General features: G+C 40.4%; 1 protein-coding gene across 1 annotated transcript in view; it reads right to left on the reverse strand.

Moving 5' to 3' along the window:
- Nucleotides 1-5,975: 5,975 nt before the first annotated feature.
- LOC137260842 (MAM and LDL-receptor class A domain-containing protein 2-like) overlaps nt 5,976-19,817 on the reverse strand; it is a 117,465-nt gene continuing 103,623 nt past the window's right edge. Inside the window, exons 148-169 of the mRNA XM_067798401.1 lie at nt 19,404-19,533; nt 18,582-18,873; nt 17,676-17,876; nt 17,211-17,379; nt 16,729-16,826; nt 15,847-16,023; nt 15,424-15,511; nt 14,924-15,076; nt 14,388-14,528; nt 13,750-14,091; nt 13,199-13,330; nt 12,767-12,922; nt 12,174-12,319; nt 11,677-11,878; nt 10,858-11,019; nt 9,942-10,100; nt 9,360-9,494; nt 8,869-8,941; nt 8,396-8,484; nt 7,900-7,993; nt 7,324-7,396; nt 5,976-6,223 (exon numbers count right to left, since the gene is read on the reverse strand). Coding sequence (XP_067654502.1) covers nt 6,140-6,223; nt 7,324-7,396; nt 7,900-7,993; nt 8,396-8,484; nt 8,869-8,941; nt 9,360-9,494; nt 9,942-10,100; nt 10,858-11,019; nt 11,677-11,878; nt 12,174-12,319; nt 12,767-12,922; nt 13,199-13,330; nt 13,750-14,091; nt 14,388-14,528; nt 14,924-15,076; nt 15,424-15,511; nt 15,847-16,023; nt 16,729-16,826; nt 17,211-17,379; nt 17,676-17,876; nt 18,582-18,873; nt 19,404-19,533 — 3,296 coding nt within the window. The 3' untranslated portion in view covers nt 5,976-6,139. The remainder of the gene's footprint in view (nt 6,224-7,323; nt 7,397-7,899; nt 7,994-8,395; nt 8,485-8,868; nt 8,942-9,359; nt 9,495-9,941; nt 10,101-10,857; nt 11,020-11,676; nt 11,879-12,173; nt 12,320-12,766; nt 12,923-13,198; nt 13,331-13,749; nt 14,092-14,387; nt 14,529-14,923; nt 15,077-15,423; nt 15,512-15,846; nt 16,024-16,728; nt 16,827-17,210; nt 17,380-17,675; nt 17,877-18,581; nt 18,874-19,403; nt 19,534-19,817) is intronic.

Genomic DNA, 19,817 nt, shown 5'->3' on the forward strand with positions numbered 1-19,817 from the left:
TCAATTGTGTTGATGTTCTTTGACGTTTAATAAAGCATATTTCGTCGAAAAACCTACTCCTTTGGTCATTTTGTGGTCTTATGTATGTGTATCTTTTGTTGTATTTTCAATTTTAACCTTAAAACAAATCAGAATCTGATGTCTGCATCATAAGGTGGGATGGATCAAAATGTCATGATGTTTAAAGTTAAGTAGGCACCGACACTCTTAAAGCATAAAACATTTAAAGATATCCATTTCCTCACAAGCTTTAATGTTAATCGATACTAGATGTTCAGTGTTAAGAGAGGTGATAATAGTTCTGTACCTGCTATCTCTGAATAAAGAAACAGTCAAGGCAAGATGACTTTTCATATTGTGCCACGTTTCGCTGTAGATGCTTATACCGAGTGTGCAAAGTGACATCCTCCTCCTCCGCCCCCCCTTCCTCCTCCTCATATATATATATATCAGCTATATTACGTTTATCAAAGTTATAAACTAAGACAGATTACCCTATACGAACGTAAGAAAATGGTACTCAATGGGTCAGTACACGAAGGGTACTTTGCCAGTATGTAAAACAGAACCTATTTGGCTGGAATCAGTTATTACATTTTGTATTCTATAAATCAATAAATATTCTGTTTACAAAGGAAAGTGGTATCTCAATCTATATTCAAAGGGCAAGTGAAACACCTGGAGCTATGGTAACTGTGCTGGGCATTTGACCCGTGAAGGTCCGGGGTACAATAGGCCTACAGCAACCCATGCTGTGTCTGATGTGTTTAATGTAACTCAAAATGAAATGGATTCTGTAAAACATCGGTTGTATTTACTGGATCAGTATGACTGGTTGAGTCAGTTATGGAACGACAGAGAACTCATCAATGGCAACAAACTCAGCACACACCGCCAATATCAACACTCACTGAACACATACACCTATGTTAAAACTGCTGTTAGCCGGGGCGCTTTCGCTAAACTTAGGTGTGGGACATTACCTTTGGCTATCGAAACTGGACGGTACTCTCGCCCAGTAGTGCCATTAGCATACACAAGTTGTAATGTTTGTGATAAAAATGAAATTGAAATGCATTTTTTAACATGTGATTTCTACAGTGACGTCAGATATGACCTATGGACCTGAATCTCTTCACCCATCTTTCTGTGAACAGGAACCATCAAGCCGTCTATATATATTGATGAGCAATCAACAACTATGTAACTCCTTAACTGCACTTGTAAATAAGATGTACAAACGCCGAATGGCTCATATTTATAAATAGGTTTTAGTCCTTTTTAACTTGCGTATTTTAGCATATGTCTCTTTGTATGTTATGTTTGTAATATTATGTAGGTAATGTAATGTTATATAATGTATGTGTGTAATGTACGTAATGTATGTATGTATGTATGTATGTATGTATGTATGTATGTATGTATGTATGTATGTATGTATGTATGTATGTATGTAATGTATGTATGTAATGTATGTATGTATGTATGTATGTATGTATGTATGTATGTATGTATGTATGTAATGTATGTATGTATGTATGTATGTATGTATGTATGTATGTATGTATGTATGTATGTATGTAATGTATGTATGTATGTATGTATGTATGTATGTATGTATGTATGTATGTATGTATGTATGTAATGTATGTATGTAATGTATGTATGTATGTATGTATGTATGTATGTATGTATGTATGTATGTAATGTATGTATGTAATGTATGTATGTATGTATGTATGTATGTATGTATGTAATGTATGTATGTATGTATGTAATGTATGTATGTATGTATGTATGTATGTATGTAATGTATGTATGTATGTATGTATGTATGTAATGTATGTATGTATGTATGTATGTATGTATGTATGTATGTATGTATGTATGTATGTATGTATGCATGTAGTGTATGTTATGTATGTGTGTAATGTAATGTATGGTTGTCGATGTCACGCATGTATTGTGTATATATGTTTAATATTTAACTATGCATGTATTTTAAAATTAAAGATATATTTTATGGTCTTAACGTTAATTAGTGTCTCATAGGCCTATTGGCCTGTTACTTTTAATTTGTAATTCCTATGCCATTTTTATTTGTTTATGTAACACGTGACACTTAAATAAACTAACTTTCTTCTTCTTCTTCTTCTTCTTCTTCTTCTTCTCCATAAAAGGCGATCGTATGCTTGTCGTAAGAGGCGACTAACGGGATCGGGTGGTCAGACTCGCGGACTTGGTTGACACATGTCATCGGTTAACAGTTATGCAGATCGATGCTCATGTTGTTGATCACTGGATTGTCTGGTCCAGACTCGATTATTTACAGACCGCCGCCATATAGCTAGAATACTGCTGAGTGCGACGTAAAACTAAAGTCATACAGAGATGAGAGATGTGACAGGGGTTGTTTTAACTGGTAATTTTGTAAATAGAATTTTGGATTTCAGCAAGAAAAAGACGCCAGGCAGGTAGCAAAAAAAATAACTAACGGCAGGATAAACCGAGCTGTAGTTTTGGTCCCTGATATATGTTTTGTATTTTACGCTTTCTACGAACAACGCTTTTTAGGTACGTGGTCTCTTTGGTTTCGTGAAAGCTGAAGTTTCCTGTATCTTGATCGCATTCCTGTGTTTTCATCTGGTAATGTCGGCAGTCGCTAACGGACAAGAATGATCCTTTTGGTTAAATATGTATGGAACACATTTTTCTTTACCCAGGAAAGATGTAAGACAGGACAGAAAGACAAATCCCATATTTCTGACAGCCCACAGTGCTTGTGTTGGAAATGGTAATCTTTCATCTTTGAAAAAACACCACATAAATATACTATACTTACCAAATACCGAGTAATCCACGCATAAGAAAAACTTGGTGAAAATAACATGAACTTTCGTGATCTAAACTACCTTGACTTTATTGTACATATCTTCTGGATATCACTCTGGATGTTTGCATAGAAATCCATTAAAACAACAATTAACACATCTGACAAAACTACTGACAAACCAACTGACACAGCAATTGACACAATCACTGACAAAACAGATACCACAATCACTGACACAAAAATGAAACTTCCACTGACAACTGACACAAGAACAGACACAACCATTAACACAACAACACACACAAGAACAGATACAACCACTAACATAACAACTGACATCACTAGCAGATGTGATAACGTGTGGTCCTGTGCACAAAGCTCAGATCACGAATCAGTTGAAGTTAAGCACCATCGAGCTCGCACCGTCCTTGGATGGGGGACCATGTGTGAGAGCATACCTCCTGAGAGTGTCTAGGACTTGAATCCTGCCCCACAACGAAGCACATATCACATGTGGTTTCACCTCAGGCAAGTGACTTTGTTCGAATTTGGCTTTCAGCCAGTAGAAAATAAGTACCTGATGGATTAAGTAACCACTAACCTAACAGACAGCTTCGGTTAATCGGGGTAATAATAAACAGATTGTTTGGGTGCTTCGAGCTTGCAATGTGCATGGAGTAATGTGCATGATAAATTGACACAAGAACTGTCAAAACAACTGCATCAGTCACTGACACAAGAACTGAGACAGGATTTAAACCAACCACTTACACAACTGACACAACAACTGACATAACTGGTAACACAACCATTAGCAGCCACTGACAGAATTAGGACAATACTATACAACAAATGACAAAACACAACACTGACACAACTGGAACAAAACCTGCCACAACAAGTGACACGTGAAGTTACCAAAACAAGCAACACAATAACTGACAGAACCAACACAACAACTGACATAAACAACACATCACTGAAACAACACAGCTGGAACAATACCTGCACAAGAAATGACTAAAACAAGTTACACAACCACTTTCTTGAATATAGGTTGTAGAATAGGCCGATTGACCAGTACAGCTCTGTACAACTCTGTTTACCAACAGTCACACACCAAAGGGTGGTAACTCTAAAGCACTACCTTAAAGAAGTGCCGCTAAAACACTATAATAAACACTTAATTAATACAAATTACAGAAAATACAGTGCTTCGTGAATAATACTTTTAGCGAATTAATTGGTTTCTTTTATTTATCTTTGTGATATTGGATCATATAAAATACGTATATAACTATAATCGATGCATTAACAGAATGATGATTCATAACGACATTAGAAACAGATTCAGTAACGGTCGAAATTACGTCTTCAAATTCGTTCATTACCGATTACAAAACGGTGCACAAACGACATTCAAGTTGACGACGTCTATGTAACACCCTCAAATTCGTACATCTTAGAGTGTTCAGAGTCAGCACAAATGGTCTTCCAAACCCATTTCATTTCTGATTCCAACAGTTCTGTTTAGATAGATATATTTGGAAATATAAGGTGGACAGCTTGCAAGAATTTCGTTTAACAAATGTTCACCTTCTTTTATTTGTATCAGTGGGGTTTAATTCTTTAAAAAATATGCAAAAGCAACAATACGATATACGAGTGTTTCGGTGATTCAAGTACCATTGCATCAAACAGGAAAAGAGCTATCGTTCTTGTTCAAAGCAGTTGCATGTACATGAAACAATATGAAGTCCTTGAAGGGAGGCACGAGTCGCTATTCCGCTCGTCCCTGACTAACACGAGTTGGTCACGACTGGCTGCATTGGTACCCGGGTTATTCTGGGGGAAAGCCGAATAGCGACTCTGGAAAGATTTCACATTGACGTAGGAATATCAGAACTACCTCAAACAGGAACGATAACTCTATTCTTGTTTGATTACATTTCTGAAGAGGGTTTAATAATCACAAATGAAATTGATAAAAACAGCTACATTATATCTCAATGAGGAAACAGAAAAATATTTCTCAAACTGAACACTCGTGTATCTTTAATGTCATACCCCATGTGTATTTTTCACAGAATTCACTAAAAAAAATTTGAATGATAAAAAAAGTTAGACTTAATAAAATATTCCCAGAGATGTAAAATATTTGCCCAGTGTTAAAGATTAAGGTAGGTTAGTTTCATACAGATATATTACATATTATTGGCTTGAAACACGTAGCGATTTATGATAACATTTCCTAAAGCTGTTGGAAGCTTCCGTACAATCACATAACAAGTCCAGGACATCGCAACTACATTCACGATTATGTGAACGATTTGAATCTCTCACCGTCAATAGAATGATTCTTATTATAAAAATTTTACTTACAACCAACGAACAAACGTTTAGTTTAGTTGTTTTTTGTTATAAAAAATACTGAAACCATTTTAACCAAAAACATCACAACATGTTCCCCTGGCAATGCTTTAGTACCCCGAGAAAGACTACTTCTGAATGTTTTGCTGAAGATCAATTCTTGTCCGGATCTTCTCGGGTGAAATACAGATATGTCCTTGTCAAGACCAGTACTCGGTCATAACCTTTCCTCTACGGGCCACTGTCTGTGAACTTAGTGCTGATCTTACTGCTGTATTGAACAGTTTAGTCATGATGGCATGCGTTCAACCCATATTGGTGATGTTGGTTGCGCTAAGCATTTTTCAGGGAGACCATTTTCCCAATTCTGTATGGATCAGGCACCGATTCCACGAAACAAACTGACGTGTTTTGACAGAAGGGAAACCAATACTAAACACTGGACAATTTCTAACTCTTTCCAATTGCCAAATTCAATTTGAAAATTGAGTAAATATTCAGTTTGCCTCGAGAAATCGGGGCCAGAAGATGCGTCGAGGTGATTCTCAATACCCTCTATTTTGAACACGTGTTTGTGTAAAATACCAGCACGTGAGTAATTACGAATCATTTATAGTAAAAGGCAAGGGATCTTGAATTTGAGACCTGACTAGCAGATCCTGGTACAGACAAACGAGGCATGATACGTCTCTTTATACACCACAGCACAACGACAGAGTTTCCCTGTCGTCACACCGCATATCGGTGGAACTGTATTGATGACAAAAAAAACCAGTTATATATTTTTCTACATGTGTTTATTTACAATCGGTAATCAACAATAAAACATTTCAATACATTTAATAATTACAGATTAGATTTCGAGGGATACAATTTTTATAAGTAAACATTCAGGATTTGTCATCATTGTTCAGGATTGTCCATATTCCAAGTCAGTTAAGCTTCAGAGTAGAGCGGGTTGTCGATGGACAGAGAGGCGTCTGAGCTGAGATTTTGAGGCTCAAGTTCCGTCATCTGATACTGAAACAAACATATAACATCAGATTCGTTGTATAAAACATGTCAAGTAATCAAACCATCACGTGGCAGAGATATCAGCGAGTGACTATAGTTTAGTGCCGCTTTATGAAGTATGTCAAGGGGGACACGAGATGACGTTTTAATAGACGTGGGGATCGAACCCTGGTCTTTGATCACTTTAACCATTGGGCTACCTCAACTGTCCGATAGATCAGCATTAATAGTTAACTGAAACTATGTAATAATCACTTGATAACTTTGATTTGTAAGTTATGCGAGTTTTGACGTCGTTAACTCTCTCTCTGATACATTGGATATGAGCTTAGTGACTATCGATAATACACGAGAAAACAACTGTCTCGCATAAGTAGTCACTGAATTCGATTTTACACAAAATGTTTCATAAATTGAAGTAAATATAATAATTATATTAAAATTTTATATATTGAGAAACCAGATGTTAATGATAGCATGAAAGATTAATATTTAAAACGTTTCTCTTTGTTTTCGACCCGTGAAGGTCCCGGGGTATAATAGGCCTTCAGCAACCCATGCTTGCCATAAAAGGTGACTATGCTTGTCGTAAGAGGCGACTAACGGGATCGGGTGGTCAGACTAGCTGACTTGGTTGGCACATGTCATCGGTTCCCAATTGCGCAGATCGATGTTCATGTTGTTGATCACTGGATTGTCTGGTCCAGACTCGATTATTTACAGACCGTCGCCATATAGCTGGAATATTGCTAAGTGCGACGTAAAACTAAACTCACTCACTCACTCTTTGTTTTCATTGTGTTATTAAAAAAACAACACAGAAACATTAATTACGACGCTGAGATTCAAGATAAACTAATAACCATGAAAGGCCATCTAACACGTTCCAGAGATAAAATTCCACGTCGAAAAAGATAGGCTTCATTCAGTATACAACATTAGTCATTATGTGTAACAGCCAATGTGTGTTCGAAGCTCTGCAGTAAATTGGCCCAGTATTTTGAATTTCTAATTTTCAAGTCGCCTCGTGATCTTTCTGATTGTCAATATTCCTCGAACCCCTATACTGTGGCTCCACATGATATATGGTAAAGGTCATTGCTTACGTCAGTGTCTCCGCTTCCGTAGTCATACACAGGATTGCTCAAGCCTTGACTTCCGCTTCCGTATAGGAGTTGCCTGAAACCAGAAAAGTTGCAGTATGAAGGTGAACAGCTGGCTGGCAAAATGAATAACTGCTTGAGCGAGTGATCCCATATTGCTCTTAAACGTCGAACTCAGCAATTTTCCAACTACCCATTGAGTGAGTGAGTTTAGGTTTACCCGGGTTCGAATCCCCAAATTACTACAATGTGTGAATCCCATGTCTGCTGTATCCCGTCATGATATAGCTGTAGTATTGCTGAAAGCGACGTAAAACCATATTCACTCACTCACTCGCCCGGAACACCTTCAATTCCAATGTAGAAATGTTAAAGTACTCAAAGGTCGTATTTATTTGCAAAATTATCAGATACTAAGCTCTACCTCCTTGACCAACAGGTTTGACTTGAGTCATATGCAATCACCTACTTGCATAACCAATGACATGATAAAGATACAGCTATCATTATAACGATTTCCCAAACTATATCGACATTTTCTCTGATTCTCAGATAGTGCCCATGGCCTCACAAACGCACCTGGCCTTTCGGCGTCGGTAGTAGAAAAGTCCGCCGACCACGCCGCCCACGGCAAGTAGCACCAGGACAACGCTGAGGGAGGCCGCTAGCGCTGCTGCAGGTGGAAAGATGGTGAGTAGCAGTACATATACATGTTACATGTTGAGGTGGTTACATGTCCATAATGAACAGGTTATTTGCCTATAATGCGGACGTTACATGTCCGTAATAGAGAGGTTACGTGTTCATTAAAGAAGACGCATGACGTCAATACGGAAGATTTACGGATCTTCAGAGGTGGATGGATGTCCACGAGGAGACTAATGGGGAAGTTATATCCTAGATGAAGCCCAGACTCTTGGAAATGTTGGGCATTTAGATGCATGCATTATAATCAAACAAAAAAAAACAATTAGTCGTCAACATCTACAGACAAGATAAGATCGCGTTTGTCGGTCGCAGGTATCTACGTGGTTTGTAAATATGAGTTCCAACTATCACAGCATGAACCACTCACCTGTGTTAGTTCCAGGGTTCTGCACGGATGCTTCTGTGGGGCCTTGGGTGTTCTGGTGACAGCGCTGTCCTTGATATCCTGAGGAACAGCTGCAACACAATTGGGGTGAGTCAGGAAATAGGTGAACGCAAACATATTGAAGGCATATAGGAAATAAAAAAAGCCTTACATGGGATATGTGACGCCACAGATTTATGTTCTGTGAACATATCAAAGATATGTTATGGTCGGAGAAACCTGGTGTCATATGGTTGACCATTGCACACAGTAATGTGTTTTAAACCACAAAAACATAATTTACATCTTAAACTTATTATTCGTTTTTCCAATTTCGCATATGTATCGATCTTCGGCCACATGGAATAAATACTAAGATATAAAACCGATGGAAAATACCTTCTTCTGACTTAATCACAACGTGAGAAGCAAACATACGATCTCAGATATTAATTACAGATGTAAAGATGTCTTACTTGCACGATGGACCCTTGTTTCCAGCCTTTACGACACACGTCCCTCCATTCAGGCAGTAGTTGGTCGGGCATGCTGGAAAACAATCAGTGACAGGGTAGAAAGGAGAATTGAACATGATGCCATGGCAACGGGAGGTCTAACTTCGGTTTTACGCCTCTTTTAGCAATAGTCCAACAATTTCACGGCGGGGGGAACCAGATATGGGCTTCACAAATTATACCCATGCAGGGAATGGAACTTAGGTCTACCACTAGGCTACTTTAGGATCCTTTAACGCTCTTAATCACTGGATGGTCTGACCCCGACCGATTATTCCCAGCAGAAATTATACATACATTTTTTAACTTAATGTGGCATTAGGGAGCTGAGAAAGTGATTCTGTTTCCAGTAAATTTACATTTCGTGTTTTTTTGGGGGGGTGGGGGTGGGGGTGGGGGGGTGGGGGGAGTTTTCAACTTATACTACTTATACGCCTTTTATCCCCACTCACCTCCACAGCTTGCCTCATCTTGACCAAACTGGTCCCCGCTGTTCTGGGTGCAGTCTGAGTTTCCGTTACAGATCATCCATTGACCCAGGCATTGTCGTTTATAGAGGCAGTAGAAGCTGTTGTGGGAACACTTTTCTGAAAGTCACAGCATGAGTGTTATTACAACACAAATAACAGCATCACTAAAAATAAATAACAATGACACATATACAGTGTTCATTCACAACATACTCATATCACTGATGGAGCCGGATTGTAGAGCTGGTGATAAATGTCACGAAGTCACGAACGGGACTGAGATTTTATGCCGGTGTTGACAGTTTGCTGGATTGGACAGATGCCGGTTTTGATAGCTTCCATTTGTAGTGTTATCGCATTTCTCTATGCTAAACCTTGCACTTATGATTTCAGACGCACATGCGTTAAATGCAGCCATGAGTTAATTCAAGCATGCTGAACTTTGAACTCGCTCCAGTCGTAGTGCAAGTAAGATCGTAACTATCACACTGACTTATAACATTCGTAGCTATGATCGATTTGTGATTCAGGAGTATGATATTCATGCATGTTTCTGAGACTTACCACAAGAGTTTTCATCTGAGCCGTCGGGACAGTCGCTTACGCCGTCACAGAGAAGCACGGACGAGATACACCGTCCAGAACATGCAAATTTACCATCTGGACACGATACACCTGGTGTCGGCCTTGGAGTGGACGGTATGGTCGATGTGATTTTCTTTGCTGAAAGACATTTTACAATACATTTTCGAAATAGACTTTCGGAGATGGATCACGTGTGGTTCATACTTGCGTCCTAAACAGTCATTCTAAGATCTTGTTTGCTTGTTTGTTTGTTTGATGTAAAAACACGGTTTGTTAACAACTGTGTGAGTGAGCGAATGTGTTTAATTATACAGCGCACAAGCAATATCCAAGTTATATGGTGGTGTTCGTACGACAAGCAAGGGTTGCTGAAGATCTATTTAAGATCTGAAGATCTATTTATCTATTTAAGATCTACTGAATCTTGACTTACATCATGGCCATCGTTCTTCACAATTAGAACACGATGACATAGGTCAAAAAGGTCAGCGAGGAAGACTACCTAATCCAGATGGTAGCCTCTTATGACAAACACTGGCTACTGATGATCAATTGTAAATTGGATCTTCACAGGTGTAATCATTCTAAGACGCCTCAAGGTTGGCCACTGAATTGGTATCATTTGCACAGATTGGAAATAAATTATACATTTAAATAATACCTACTGTTATTCCCAAACTCAAAAATGTTTTATTGCACAGTGCTGTGTTGGTGACAACATCAGAAGTATGTATGTACGCTACCTTCAACCTCCCTAGTTTACCGTCCCCTCAGCAGTCCTTTGTTTCCGGATAGTAATCTTCTAACGTTAATTGATTCGAACGGTAGTAAATAACATACAACCCGCTCCCCTGAAGTGATGCTGGATTTATGTAACTAAACAAGAAAAACTTACAATAGATTGAATGAGAGATGGTGGGGCAACTGGCTGGTTCGTCACTTCCGTCGGGGCAGTCCTGCACTCCATCGCACTGCCAGGTTTTCGGCTGACACTGTTTGAGAGGGCCACACATGGTCTCTTGGTAGCTACACACTAGTCCACTAGTTGGTCGTGGCTCTGTCAATCGGATTGAATACAAGAAGTTCAGTGATGTAATCTTAACAGGTTCAAAAGACCAAGAAAGGAATGTTGCCGCTATATTGGTTTTCATGCTTTTGAAACATGAAACATGACCGAATTTGGTCTTGCGAACAGAAAGTTCTGCTTCGTGGAGATTAGGCAGATTTTCAGTTAATGTATTGTGTTATGAAATATAACTGATTTGGGGTCTTGTCTTCAAGGTTTTTCATGTTACGCTTACCCTTTGCCAGTGCATATTCAGCTTGGTAGTATACTTATCACTGTTAACTTACTAGGAGGCTAGATCCGAGTAATCTGTAATACGTCATACGTCTGTCTAGCAATTGATGAAATACTAAGACCACCTCTGCTAATCTGCGTTGCCTTTTTGTATTTCATTCATGTTGTTTGAGAGCTGCCTGTATGGAGGAGCATTTACGAACACCTGGTGTTAGCTGTATTTCCATACCTAGTTGTGCTACAATAATTCAGTGTGGTTTTCATATTTATTCATATTTACCGTTGAACGTGTGTTTGATGTTGACGTTTATTATTTACGACTTGATCAATATCAATGTATATACTTTGTCCTTCCCAGAATACATCATGGAGATTTAAGAAACTTTCTTCGACCAGGTGGGCATGGATACTCACTTCCGGTGGTACATTCCGGGGTGAATGTGACGTCATCAATGGCAATGTCAGCAAGTTTACCAGAGCCTCGTTCTGCCTCGAAGATTACCTTGAACCCAAGATTGTCACCAATAGGAATGTTAACACGGGTCCACCACGCGCCGTGGTTGTGTTGGAGTGTCCAGGCCAGCTCTCGTTGGTGTTGCGTATTCTCCAAGTACACCTTAAGGTGTGAAACAGAAACGGTTAAGAAATGTTGTTTTCGGGCTAATACAAATTGTAAAAGGTCGATTTGTAAAAACTCCCAGTTATTTGCATGCTCCAGGTCAAGGCTAAATGCGTGTTCAGGTTATTTTGATAACGTCTAACTTTTACTTCTTCTCCGTGTGATGTTATTGTTATCAAGCAAGTTGATATGCATCACATTGTTGTATACCGAGAGAACAATACCCCTTGTGAACCACACGAGCTTGAAACGTCACTAAATGAACGTATTTGTTATGGCTCTCTCGACTTACGTTCAGAGGTCCCATGTCAGTTGACCCGTGCATGTAGTAGTAAAATCTCATATGGCACAGCTCGTTGCTGGGAGGGAACTGGGGCGTCGCGACGCTGGCGACGTCGCCAACAGCCATCTTGCTGCTGTCCATGAAGATGTATTTTCCTAGAAAATGATATCAGATCAGAACATAACTGTCTACACAAAGCACTTAACCTAATATAACTTCCTTCTTTACGGGACGCGGTTGGAATAAACACTTGGGTGCAGCATCATTTTGCTTAACACACTGGGCCATGGGGGCATTAGAATCCGGGTTTAAAACTACCCCGCAGTCCTCTTGTCCAAAGATGCCACAGGAATATGTCTTTATGACTCAAGTTTAAACCCACAGGTCACTAGTGCATGCTAGAACGTGTGGAATGTCACAGGTATATGTGCTTTATGACCCCAGTTGAAAGCCATAAGTCACCAGTGCATGGTACAACATGTAAGATGTCACAGGTAGATTTGTTTTATGACTCAGGTTGAAACCCACAAGTCACCAGTGCTTGCTACAACATGTAAAATGTCACAGGTACATGTGCTTTATGATTCAAAATGGTTACAAACCTCCAGCACGTCGACCGTGGTCACTACTGGGTCCGGTCCCCTTGGTGGGTGTATGGGCAGCCTGGTACCACTGGGCATCAGAACTGTTGTCCGATGTCCATTGACATGTACTCAACCAGTCCTGGCTGTCAAATGTGCAGTCTCCAAGCTGGGTGGCTGCAGTAAAGATTGTTCTGATATAACATCATCACCATCATCATCATCTAGAGCTATATTCACACTTTGCATTCACAGATGAATCCATTGTCATGTGTCCCGTGTTTTTAATTATGAAAGTATATTACTCTGAAATAGATAAATTGTTACTTTGTACGTTGAATACTTGAAACAATGGTAGGGAGAAGAAGAGGAAGAACAACAATACATGTATCTAGACGAGCTTGATTCTCAGCTCCTTGAGAAGTATACAGCAGTCGAAGAGGTATTACTTACGGCAGTTACTTGCAAGTTCATCTGAGCCGTCGTTGCAGTCGGATGTTTTATCACACATGTTTATGTTGTCCACACATTGCATCTGGTTTGAACATATGAACTGGTTGTCACCGCACTTTTGTGCCAGTGTTGCTGGAACGAGAGATAAGAGTGAAAGATACAAACACAGAGATATTTCTCCCATCGCACAGTACAGCTAACTGCAATTTAATATGTCAACTAAACTTTCGTAAGTTGCAGTCTTAACTGTATACATGGTGAGCGTTCGCCATAACTGACTTCACATAGTTTAACATGAAGAGATTTTAGCCCATATTGCAGCGATCTGTATATAATCGAGTTTGGACTAGACAATCCAGTGATCAACATTTTGAGCATCGGTCCACGCAAACAAGATATGATGACATTTGTCATCCAATTTAGTGACCATCCAATCCCGTTAGTTCGTCGCCTTCTACAAGCCTCGGTAACTAAAGATCAATTCTAACCCGCACCTTCACGGGTTATAAGAAATTGTACAGATCCACTTCATGGACAGTCGCTATCCTTACCAGTTCCACAGTTGTTCAGAGCTACGTCATCGAGCGCAATGTCTCCTTGGTAACCATTTCCTCTTGTAGCCTCAAAGAGTATAGCAAACTTAGTCCTGGCACCAATGGTAACATTGGCCTGTTGCCATGGTTGGCCTTGGTTTCCTGTCTTTGACCACAGAGTAACGATGCCACCCTGAACACTCTTTACAAGGAGGCTGAGTGTTCCGATGGTTTGGCCGTACATGTTGTACCAGAACGACACTTGGCAGTTGGGGCCACTCTGTGTGTAGATGGAAGTCTCGAGGATTGCAGTATCGCCATTGTATCTTTGACCACTGGTCTCAATGTATATGTAGTGACCTACAAGAGATAGAGGAATGAAAAAAGGTATTGGTATTGAGCACTATTACAAATATATGTGCTACGATTATGGCAAAACGATGAACATTTCGTCTGTTGACGGTTACATGAATTATCGAGACCAGACCAGGCAATCGGTTGCAATTATGAGCACCCATATACACAGTCAGCAAGTCTGATCCAGTGTGTAAACTAGATTCCATGTGGCCAGCAGGGCTAGTCTGAAAACTATTAGCCCAAAGCTGGTCGTAGGGATGTTAAAAATACTGGTGTTCTCTTAGTTTGAAGAAACCTACCACTGGGGCTGTTAAAAGTGTGATCGTTGACAGGACCAGTATTAACACTAGTTGTTTTTCCGGTGTGAGTAGTCCAATCAAAGTTCTCTCCCTTATCATTCTTCCATCCACACAATCCATCTTCGAATGTGCAAGTTGTTCCTGAAAAACATTTTTCCCAAAATATTCATTTGACATGAAATTCTCTTAGATATAGTCTGTCAGAAACGAAGAAGCCCCAAAATGTAACATTTCCCCTTTCAACAAAATATCTGTCCTGAACCTGTGTGAAACATGATCTCATCTCAAACATCGTCATCATTATATATGAAGATCAGTTCTAACCAGGGTCTTCAACAAAGGTCCCCTACTTTGTAACAGTCTACCTTCTCTAATAGTGTACCTCTACGGGACAAACCTATACATCCGTTTTGCATGCTTTACTCTTCAAATATTCCCTGTAATAAATATGCTAAAACGTATTTAAAACTATAATAACTCTCACTTTCTTCTCATTAACAAGGGTCTGGTATGTTTGAATAGTATCATTTCCATACCACAGTTTATTTCATCACTCAGGTCACCGCAGTCGTCGTGGAAGTTGCACGCCTCGTTCCAGCTGTAACAGTTTCCGTTGGAGCAGCTGCGCTGGTTGTGTGCACACGTCGATGGCGTCGTAGGGGGAGGCGTGGCTTCCCCGGGAATATGGCCTGTAACAGATGTGTCGAGTGAGTGAGTGGAAGATGTTATCTATATCGCGGCGGTCTGTAAATAGTTGACTTTCAGTCATGTAATCCAGTGACTAATAGCATGAGCACCGATCTACGCAATTGTGATGCGATGACTTGTGTTCATCAAGTCAGCGGGTCTGACCATCCGAACCTGTTAGTCGCCTTTTACTACAAGCAGGGGTTGCTAAAGATTAATTCTAATCCGGACAGGTAGGTGTGTCGAAACTGTGAATGCGGCTCATGTTAATACCACTTAGATGACCATTGGTCAAATAGCAATAATAGTTAGTGGGATGTTAGGATATGAAACTTGGTAAATGATTTACCTCCTTTTTGGCAACCTGGCGTAAGTGACACGTCATCAATTGCAATATCACCACGGTAACCGTTTCCTTTCGTTGCTTCGATTACAACCTGGAATAATATCGATAGTATTAGTGTTCATTGGTCAAAACCCTTTTAAGCGGAAGAAGGTATATAATGGTTACAGCGCCACATTGTGTGTGACTCCAATCAAAAAGTCCTATTGAATATGGCATCACGGTAAAAAAATCACGCTCACATCCTCCCCGGTATACTAAACGGACCTACCGGTTACCCATTTACTGATGACTGTTGGTGTGAAAGTGTATAGTTTCACCATGAATGTTTTCTCAACAATGTAGGATTGTTTGAAGATTTTACACATAAATGGCGTTTATGGTATGGTCAGCCCCTCATGAATGTACATATCTTATAACACTACCTACCCGGTAGTCGCCTGCCCCGCCTTTGTTGTCCAGCGTGTTCTGTGACTCTATCCACACGTCTCCTGTATTCGTGGTGTAGTTGGCGATCATATACAGCCCATTCGCTGTGTAGTCGAATCTCTTGTATATGGTGAGTGCAGCAACATCCGCGCCGTTCATGTCGTACCAGAATCGGATCTTTGTGGAACAAGAAACCAGTATTACGAACTGACAGTTTGGATTTAATGACTAATATGTTGGTTGGTGGGTTAACACCACAATCAGCAATATAAAAGCTATATGGCGGTGGTCTATAAATAATCGAGTCGGGACCAGATAATCCAGTGATCAGTTTCATGAGCATCGATCCACACAATTGATATACGATGACATGTTTAACAGTTTGGAATAAAACGATGAAAAAGAAACCCACTGGCGTAATTGTATCTATCTGAGTTATACTACATACCTTAAATGACAGAAAGGTCGACAGAAGCCAAAATATTGTCAGTTGAGCCCTTCATCAAATCAGTTCAAATTAATATTAATCTGGTTCTAGTTCTAAAAGTGGAAAATAGTTTAAAACATAGGTATCTCCATTCTGATGGTACCGTTCCTGCAACAGAGTTTCGCTCCCTTTCGTGTAGGCATGTCATATATTAAGACAAAATACACCAAACGCAGTAATATTTTGACAATATGGTAACGGCCTGTCTAAACAGTGATTAAAAGTATGAGCAACGATTTACGCCGTCAGGATACAATGACTCACAGTCGATCAAATCTGGGAGAGTGGCAACCCGACCATTCAGCCACCCGAATCTGGAACCCCTTCACAAGGCTGGGGCCAAACAAACTGAAGTAGATCCCCAAAGTTCGCCATGTCACAAAGACATCACTTACCACGCAGTTCCTTGACGTGCCCTTGATGGTAAAGGATGCGAGTCTGGCCTTGTCTCCTGGTCTGTTTGGTGGGGAGGTTTCTATGTACAGGTAGTGTCCTGGGAAGGGATATCAGAAAAGGTAAGTGTGAAATAATGAAATAAGTGTACTATGATCTAAACCACGTGGCAAAAGGCAAATATGCTCAATCTTGATTTAAACGTATACATTGCAAAGGAATTAATTCTGGTGCCAATTATTTTCAAATGCCTGATGACCATTTTTCGTATAGATTGGTTCCAGGGGAATGGCTGATTCGAGAACACCGCTTCTTTTAGTAGTACTGCATGGTTTTGTTACAGTGAATCATGGCTGGTAAACAGGTGGCTCGGTTCCCTTCAGTCTTATCCATGAACCTGGTAACACATCCCATGTGAGCATCAAACAACCAGTCGCTCACCAAGGTCTATAAAACATCGCCACCAGTGAACAAAACAACTGACCTGTATCATGACGTGATGTATGGTCCACCGAAGGTCCAGTGCCTGCGCTCGATGTGGGACCTTGGTGCAATGTCCAGTTGAGCGTACCACTGATCTCCTGAGTCCAAGACGAGCAGATGAAATGCTCAAAGTCGCATCGTCCTGGGTACAGACTATCACATTGTGTTTGCTGTGAACGAGAAAAGCATTGAGTAAGTGAATGTACAAGGTTCTGTCACATACAAACCATTCTGGTTGTAACGACTTAGGTATCAAACGTGTGTCTTCATTTTGATAAACAACACTTGAAACCCTGATCTACTTCAATCCAGGCACTCAAACACCTTTAAAAGAATAGCAACACTGAAACATTTACATTCAGTTAAAGAAGTACAGGCAATTCATCCGACCATGGTAACGTCAATGAAGTCTGTTTTAAATTCTATCATATGGAGACAAAGAAAGTCAACGTCTCTCCAAACTGACCATTTCGTCTGAATTATCTCCACAATCGTCGGCAAAGTTGCACTTTTTGGACTGGTCAATGCAGTAGCCGTTGCTGCAGGTCATTTGTGTTGCATCACATCCGTTGGGGGACGGTGTCACTGGCTTACAGTTGATAAAGGATATATCATCGAGTCCAATGTCGCCTTGGTAGTCACGGCCACGTCTTGCTTGGATTACCACCTGCGGGGAGATATTGTTGATAAAGCTGCCAAGAATCTTTCTGATAAAGTGACCTCGCTGCCACGAGTGTTATACTTGTCATGGTTTTGGGTGTCAGAACACTCATGAAACGGAAAATATTACAGTGTTGTAGACAGTTTACGGACTTAAGGGGTAGCAGGGGTAGTCCACAATCCTTCTGAATTTATACAGACATTAATTTGGTTAAAATTCTTCAAAGGCATTTAGAAGTTGGTGAGGTAATACAAGACACTATTATGGATGACAACTTCTTTAATTCTTTTATCACGACGTTTCAAGGCTAATTCCTGCCCCTTCGTCAGGTGGATCACCCATGAATTATCATTAATTTGGTTGTCACAACTCAAGAAGATGATGAAGAAGAAATCTTTAGTCACTACTTACAAAGTTATAACTACAAAATGCTATTTAGAAAGTGGCCAAATGTGTCATATTTTGGGATTACACTTTCTAGTAAAGTACAAATTCTAGTATTTTGATTTGGTTGAGTCCCATCCAGGATACGAGCCCGCACCCATACAGTCAGGCACCTAATCGCCAGGACAAAAAGTCAGCCGCTTAACCCGCAGTCACTGCGACTTCCACAAGAATTTGTGCTTTACTAAGAAAGTGTAATCCCAAATATTACATATGTTACACTTACAAAGTTGACTTGCAAAAATATGCTTATACATCTGAACGTACCTCAAAGGATTGCGAGGATCCAAGGAAGATGAGTGCTTTTGTCCATGCTGTCCCACGCACTCCACTCGCCGACCACATCTGCTGCATGTTGGTACCAAACTTCATGTACACCTCCAGAGTTCCCAGAGAATACCCAGACATGAAGTAGAAGAACTGCATTTGACACTGAGGCCCTGTCTGGCTGATTGTTGGAGTGATGATTGTTGCTGTGTCCTTGTAGGAACCTGGAGAACTGTCTGCCCACAAGAACCAGCCAGTGTTTGTGTCACTGTGGGTGTGGTCATGTGTTGGCCTGAATCACAACATTTAGGGTACATTAAGCCGTGATAATATCATTAGCCACAGACCATGAGCATACATCTGTCAACTCAGTTCGTATTTAGGTATTAATTTATTCACCATTACACCCGTAGACAACCGGGTTAGAATTTGTCTTCAGCTACCCATCCGAAGGCGACTAACAGGATGGGGTGATCGTACTCGATGACATTGCTGGCACGTATCCCAACTGCTTAGATCGATGTGCATGATATTGGTTCCTAGAACATTGCTGTGTACGGCCTTACAGAATGAAATGAAGAATAAAGTTCACTCTAAGATGCATGATTCCAGTGGTTAACGCTATCGCCCCCCCCCCCCCCCCCCCACACACACCCTCCCTCTCCCACCCCTGCACCCCCCAACACACACACACACAGCCTCCCCACCAAGCAATATGTTAAGTAATTTCTAATGTTCCCCGTCGTGATATTGCTGGAGTATTGCTATAGCAGCATGAAACTAAACTCACACAAACACACGCTGCATGCTGCAGGGACGTACCTGTATTTGTCGTTCGGTATTTGGGAGGCGTAAGTGTCGTACCAGATGTATGTCTGCCCAGGAACAAGCTCAGTCTGGTTAATAATCCAGTTACCCATGTCGTTTGACTCAAACGTGGTTGTTGCAGCAACTATAAGAGGAAGTAGTCTTTGACTGACATAGACGTGATACACATGAAGCAAAACATTTATGAACCTCTTTAGTATGAACATACAAGGACAAACCTACTGCTTCATCTAATGGACACAGAAGATATGAATGGTGAAGCAGCATGAACATATTCCGAAACGTCGCGTCTCTCAGACTGCACGATTTGATATCCATTCATGTTCCCCTTTAACACAGAAATGGCTTGTGAACTTGATCTTGCAGACGAGGATTACAGCTCCGAAAGAGGCATGTCGTGTCACAATC

The sequence above is a fragment of the Haliotis asinina genome, chromosome 14, assembly GCF_037392515.1.
Source record: "Haliotis asinina isolate JCU_RB_2024 chromosome 14, JCU_Hal_asi_v2, whole genome shotgun sequence".
Taxonomy (NCBI): Eukaryota; Metazoa; Mollusca; class Gastropoda; order Lepetellida; family Haliotidae; genus Haliotis; species Haliotis asinina.